Below are 7,215 nucleotides of genomic sequence, written 5' to 3'. Positions count from 1 at the left end.
GCATTAAAAAAAAAAAAAAAAAAAAACATCTTTTTGGCGCTTATCAAGCTCATACTAGCAGACTATTTGATAACACATGTTGCCTCTTGTGTACTTGTAATAGCAGCACAATCCACTCTCTTTTAGTGCAACTGTGACACAATCCATCACTTGATCAATTGACATCTCTCTCAACAAATTCATGACAGATGACTGAAATCAGACAAGTCCCAAAATACACCACCAATTCAACTATGAAACTCAAGCCTCACTTAGACCTTTACGTGCCACCTCAAGACTTAACTCAATACTTACCTCATTCCCTGGATCACTTAATATTGATATAAACTTAACGGTGGGTTAACAAGTCTACCAATAAATTTCTTCGAGTGGCACCATTTATAAACACTTCTCCCATTGGCGCACACTTATCAATTCCTATTTTAGCAACTCCTAGCAGCAAATAAATGCAAGGAATTTTAAAATTAAACCCCATCGACAATCTTTGTAGTTTTAAACTTTCAAGGATAAGCCTAACACACTACTTTGAAACGTTCTTAGCCTCAAAAGCTCAAACTATTGAGATAGAATTAGATTATTCCAGCAAATTTTTCAAAAATATTATTTGCCTAAAGTTTAAGATTTTGAGTTTAGAATGGATCAAAACAGTGCTAATTTCTGTCGATGTCTCTTCACAAAGAAGAAAATCATCACAACTTTTTATGATGCCAATTAGTAAGAAACCTAAACGAAAAGGAAAAAAGGAGAATTTTGTTGAAGAAAACATTACATTGTTGCATGGGTTTAGCCCCCGTGGAAGTTTTCCAGTAGCACTAGAGTCATTAGCACCTTCCTCAACCATTGTTTTTGCCATTCTCTCTCTCTCAGCACACTGAAACGCTGGAGGATTTGATCCCCCATCGAGTCCTCCAGAAAGCTCAACGAACTGCACAAATTTCCTGGAGCTTAAAAATGTGCAATTTACATATAACTTATTTTCAGCACAAAAAAGAAAAAGAAAGAAAGAAAGATTCACATCATCATAACAACTTTTACAAAGACCAAGAGCATATGGCTTCTTGCAGTCATTCTTATGCACGCAAAGTACTTCATCACCCGATGTATTCAAGCCATTTTTGGACCCATCAGTGCGCTCAGTAGAAGAGTTGCTTCCCTTGACCTTGTCTGCCATGACAATAAATTCCTCCATCTAAACAAGGAAATAATCAAGGAGTATTATCAATACTCAGGTTTATTCCCTGGTTTGAAATTAAGGAGCATGCAGAATAGATCTTCGCCCTTTGACTATACACTTGTGATTTTAAATTATATAGTCATCAGCAAAAACATGTATGGCATACAACCAACTTTTAAATTCTTCTCTCTCAAACACTAGAATTTCCAGATGGAAGATATTCCTCAAGATCAATGTGCAAGGGCTTGAACAAAAATCAGAACATATGTTCCATGTATGGATAACAAATATTACAAACAAAAAATCCATATTAAAAATTTCATCATGTTGAGTTAGCAATAGTTAAGTCACCAATCAACCCAAAAGCTTAAACTTATGAGTTAGGATCAACTTAAGTGTATCAATACTCCTACACTCCTCACACATAAGCTTGAAAATTTATAAAAGGCCCAACAAGTGGAAATCAATATTAATTGGGGAAGAAATGACATTATAGGGCTTTGGACTAAATATCTCATGCTCTGACACCATATAAAATCACCAATCAACCCAATAGTTTAAGCTTATGGGTTATGGTAATATGTCAACACTCCAACAAATACATTTTTTTTCTGTGACAGATAATTCACTATCCATTTAGCAAGCTTCTGGATAGCAAAGTCAAAGTCAAAGAATCCAAAGAATCCAAGCTTTGGATAGCAAGCTTTTATGCCAAAAGGATAGCAAGCTTCTGTTACAGTAAAACAACACTTCTCAGTGAACTTGTGATGAATATAAATATTCCATTGCCAGCATCGCTAATAGCTTGTATTAAACAATATACCAGTGATAGTAATCGACTTTCATAAAGCAAATCAGTTACCGTTAAGCTCCCAGATTCTGTATTCTCGAACTCCACTAACCGCTTTGTCAATGTTGCATCACAAATATGCACAATTTTTATCTGGTACAAATTTATGAGATCATAATAAGACAGCCACAAATGATATATCAAAATCAGAAGAAATAACAATGTAATCTATGCTGCTTATTTTATTCTTGAGATCAGATTGTAGACAATAATTTGGACACTAATTGCATATCCAACATTTGTATTATATAACTGGGGTGTTATAGGAAATATATTGAAAAAGATTCAACACACCTCTGCCTCATAGCTTAAGTTTTTGCATCTATAATCCATCCCCAAAAGGAAGAAATAACAGTAGTCAAGGCATGTAAAAAAAAACAAAGTTGATAGTAGTTTGATTTGTTTATCAAGGCTATCTTTGAAGCCGAGCTCAGGTAATTTTATTCTGTTTGTTATTAGTTGCTTTTCTTTGTTATTAGTTAATATGTTAGTTAGTTAATGTGGTTAATTTGTTCAACCACCATTGTATTTACAGTTCATCGTCCCAGAAGCCAAGCCTATATATAAAGACTAAGGCTTACCCTTTTGTACAATTTCCTTTAAAGACTAACAAAATACCGCCCTCAGGCTTTTGACCCCACCAAAATTGGTATAAGAACTTGAATCAAGATCTAGCCAAGAAGGATGACTAACACCAAGGAATCGGAATAGGGTAAGGGAGAGATCTATTCCAACAAGCTACATGCGACTGAGCTAGAAATTGTATTGGTGATGTATAACATTTTCTCTCACTTCAGTTAGAACTCTCTTAATCCATATACCCTCACAAATGTCACGAGACAAATCTCTCGATTCTACCTCAACACTACTACTTGCAACAAGTTTTTTACTTCTCCAAGTTACAAGATTGCCCCATATAAAAGAGCAATAACCAGAGGTAGATTTTCAATCTGTAATATCACCTACACAGTCTATATCAGAATACACTTCAACATCTCTCTCCTTGGTTTTTCTAAAGAATAGTCCTTCCCCTGAAGTCATCTTCAAATATTTAAGAATTTTGTACACAACTTTCATATGCTCTTCATTAGGACGGTGCATAAATTAACTAACCATGTTGACCATGAATTTAATATCTGGATGTGTTTGAGAAAGACAAATGAAACGTCCTACAAGGCGTTGGTATCTACCCCAGTCAACTAGGGAAATCTTTTGATCAAGTCCAAGTTCCTTTGTGAGTCCAAAGGAGATTTTTTTTGTTTGCACCCCAGGACGTCCATTCCTTTAAAAAGATTTAGTACATATTTTCTTCGGGAAACAACTATATCTTTACGAGATTGAGCAACCTCCATAACTAGAAAATATTTGAGGAGATTCCCAAGATCTCGGACCTCAAATCTTTTCCAAGTGATTCTTCAATATCTGCAATTATGTTTCATCATTTCCAAAGAGAACGATATCGTCAACACATACTATTAAGAAAATAATCTGAGTTTCTAATCTCTTCTTCAAGAACAAAGTATGATCTGACTAGCATTGAGAATATTCAAGGCTAAAAACAAGAGTTGTAAATCTACCGAGCCATGCATGAGGAGATTGCTCAAGTCAGTAAAGAGACTTCTCAAATCGGCATACTTTTGTTGGATCAAATGTTCTATTTATAACCAAGAGGAATATCCGTGTTCTTCCAAAACATCATTCAAGACATTTTTGATGTCCTAAGTGCTGAAGACCCCCAATCAAGATTGGCCGCTAGAGATAAGATGATTTTTATAATGTTGAGTTTAGCTACCAGCGCAAATGTCTCCTAACAGTGAATCCCAAAGGATTGAGAGAATTCTCCGGCAACGAGTCTAGCCTTGAATCTTTTGAAACTCCCATCTACTTTACACTTCAGCGTAAAAATCTACCTACATCCCACCATTCACTTTCCACTAGGCAAATCTGTCACTGTTCATGTGTCGTTCTTTTTAAGTGCGTCAATCTTGTCTTTTACTTCTTTTCTCCATCTGGGATGCTTTAGAGCTTCATGGATTTTGGCTGGTACATGAACACTATCAACAATAGAAACAAAAGCTCAATAAGAATCGAATAAACTATCATATGACACAGTTTCCAATTGGGTGCATGGTACAACTTTAACCCCTTCCTCACTACAATTGGCAAGTCTAAATCATCAACGTGAGGAATCACTGTATCATCCAACTCACCTTTATTCCTACTGATGGATTGTTTGGTAGAATTTAAAACCATTTCAAACTCTTGGGAGGTTGTTTAATTTGAGACCTATCTTCTCAACTTGTTTGTTTCTCCTTGGATAAGGGATGAGTCTTCCACTAGCGATCTTAGGAATCTTTATAATGGGTATTTGAGAAGAGACCTCTCCTCGGGCTTGGAGAAATATGATAGGAGTATCAATTAGAGAAACGGGAGTGCTAGGTGAAGGAATCATCTAAGGATTACATGAAATGAACAACTCTAGCAAAGTTTCAAGTAAGGAGGTCCAAACCTGATTATCACTCACACCCTCCCCTTATGATCAATTTTAGAGTAAAATGGAATATCTTCGATGAAAGCAGCATCCATTGCTGAAACATATGCTCGTTTCGTAGGAGAGTGACATTTGAAGCCTCGTTGATTGGTTGAGCATCCCACGAATATGCATTTGTGTGCTTGAAGGTTCTAATTTGCTACGATGTTGGGAATGGATATGAACGAAGGTGTTGCACCCAAAGACTTTTGGGACCAAATCAAGGATGAGAAAAAATTTGAAGGAAGACCTTGTGAGGAGTAGCCAAGTTATGAATATAAGGCATAAGATTTAGCAGGTTTGTGACAATGAGAATTGCCTCTCCCAATCAGGTGCTGACGGCAATGAGTTGCTGACTGTGGTGGCAAGGTGTCTGATGGCAAGTTGTCTGATGGCAAGTGTCTAATGGCAGCAACTTCAACGGAAGCACTAAACCCACATAGTGTCTGAAGAACAAACCCCAAACAAAGGTTTCAGTGAACTATGATCGCAATGCGCATGCAAATGATGACAAAAGTTGACAATCAAAGATTCCATGCAGATAATGAACGACGACTAGTGAACTAAGGTGATGGCTCCAATGTAGAAAGCGGGTGGGTGAACGAGCACGAAGAAGAGAGAAATGAAGTTGAAGCCCAACCGAGGTATAATGAGTGACAACTAGGATGGTGTTGACGATGAAGGAGTTGCCGAAACAAGGTTGTGTCGGTGAGAGATGATGACCAACAACTAGAATTTATAGCATCTAGGGTTTATTACGACTAGGGTTTGGCTCTACTACCATCAAGTTTTAGGAGAAAATATTGTTCACAGTATTCTCAACTAAAAATTTACTTTGTACACAAAAAGGAAACTACTCTAATTAACCCCTAAACTTTTGGGAGCATAATAAATCTAACTTTCCAAAAATGTTGTGTAAGCCCTAACTTTGACACTCAATTTCAACATCTAACAAATTGTTGAAATATAAAATGAATATAGATTGACATGAATCCTAGACAATTGAACTAGAAAGTACTACAACAATAGGTAAAAATGCATATTCATTCCATACTACAACAATAGATAAAGAAAAAGAAAAAGAAAAGAGAACAGTCTACTTGGTAATCATTATGTAGAAAAACAACGTTCCTTATCAAAAAGAAGTATAAAAGGAAAATATTAACATTCTAATTTCAAACTTACTACAAGAGAAAAATCAACACTACTTACAATATCTGACTTGGTACACTTGGCACCATGAGAAAGTGCAGATATGTATAAAGCCGCACCACATAGGCCACTGGGCTTTCTTCCTGTCTGCAAGAATCTTTTGAATTCAAAATCAACTTCAAAAAGAACCAACATGAAGTCGATAGAAAATACGGTAGTTCCCATACCAGACCTGCATCCAATCACGCTTCATGCTGGTTATAATCTTCAATGCAGTTCTGGAGACCTCCTTTTTCATTCCATCGTCCTTCATTCCTCCAAGCAAGCCTAGGAACAATATTGTTCATCAGACCGTAATATTCAAAATGTTAAACCTACAAAGCACTAACACAGGACTTGAACATGCATAGCATGACAACAAGTTAATTTCTGGGGGGGAAAATGTAGGACACCAACACATTGGGCACACATGACTTTTTTTTATGATTATCTTTTGATATGCTTTTTAAAAGCATGGTCACTTCGGCCATCACTTGTAAATTTTCTCCTCTATCACATCATTACAGTTTTTCATCTCTTTTGTCCAATTGAACAGGTTTTGTGTAACTCCCTTGGATTGGGTCTTCCCCTTTGTAATTTCATACCATTAATGCAAAATGTTCTATATCCAAAGATGTCCAGTAACGCCTATCGAGTCCAAAATTGGAAGAATTGAAATCAAATTGTGTTTAATCTATACATACAATCCAATCCGAGGGAGGTACTGAAAGAACTGGTCCACACATGCAACGTAGCCAATTCTCTCGCTATTTACTCAATTCTAACCTCCTTTTTTTCAATTGTGACTAGAATAGGTTTACAATTGCTCATTTACTTCATACATTCAATAGCTTCTTCTATTTATTAGGTTGCATGCTTCTTTTTTAATGTCCTTCTTCATGAACAGCACAAGAAAAGTCAGTTTTACTTGTAATCAACTTTTCTCAATGAAAATTCAGTTCATCAAAAAAAAAAAAACTTGCAACTCAAGTGATTGAAATACTTACATTGAGTATATTTATCAATAAAGAGGGAAGGATCAACCGGCTTTTGAACAATAGGGTGCTCTTCAAGTCTAAGCACTTTACAAAGTTGCAAAAATACAGCACCCAACACATAGCTGCAAACAACTTCAGACGCATAAAAATACTAATATATAAAACTTAAAGATTCACAAATCAAAAGGTATAAAGTGAAGGAAAAGAAACCCTTACACATTTATCCTCAAATAATTTGAAAAGTCAATTAGAAGATATGGCTTATTCTTTTCCCTACAAAACAAAGTACGAGTTTAATATTAGTGCATCATACATCATTCAACAAATTTTTGGTCCACGTCCAATATACATGCAAACGTGCAGGCACATCTACAGGGAGAGTTAAGAAACAGTGAGTGTTCATGAACATGGGAAAGGCCACCATAGAATTACTCCAAGATGTTTTCCGAACACAGCATCATGAAGCCCATAA

General features: G+C 36.0%; 1 protein-coding gene across 1 annotated transcript in view; it reads right to left on the bottom strand.

The window, feature by feature from the left end:
- Positions 1–7,215, bottom strand: part of LOC111440829 (transcription factor IIIB 60 kDa subunit-like) — a 22,784-nt gene that overhangs the window by 12,487 nt on the left and 3,082 nt on the right. Inside the window, exons 7-13 of the mRNA XM_023077632.1 lie at positions 6,960–7,016; positions 6,753–6,865; positions 5,939–6,033; positions 5,767–5,853; positions 2,037–2,117; positions 1,016–1,189; positions 770–925 (exon numbers count right to left, since the gene is read on the bottom strand). Of these exons, the coding sequence (XP_022933400.1) occupies positions 770–925; positions 1,016–1,189; positions 2,037–2,117; positions 5,767–5,853; positions 5,939–6,033; positions 6,753–6,865; positions 6,960–7,016 (763 nt within the window). The remainder of the gene's footprint in view (positions 1–769; positions 926–1,015; positions 1,190–2,036; positions 2,118–5,766; positions 5,854–5,938; positions 6,034–6,752; positions 6,866–6,959; positions 7,017–7,215) is intronic.

The sequence above is a fragment of the Cucurbita moschata genome, unplaced genomic scaffold, assembly GCF_002738365.1.
Source record: "Cucurbita moschata cultivar Rifu unplaced genomic scaffold, Cmos_1.0 Cmo_Scf00003, whole genome shotgun sequence".
NCBI lineage: Eukaryota > Viridiplantae > Streptophyta > Magnoliopsida > Cucurbitales > Cucurbitaceae > Cucurbita > Cucurbita moschata.
The sequence above is the reverse complement of the archived record's forward strand: the minus strand, read 5'-3'. Positions and strand labels throughout refer to the sequence as shown.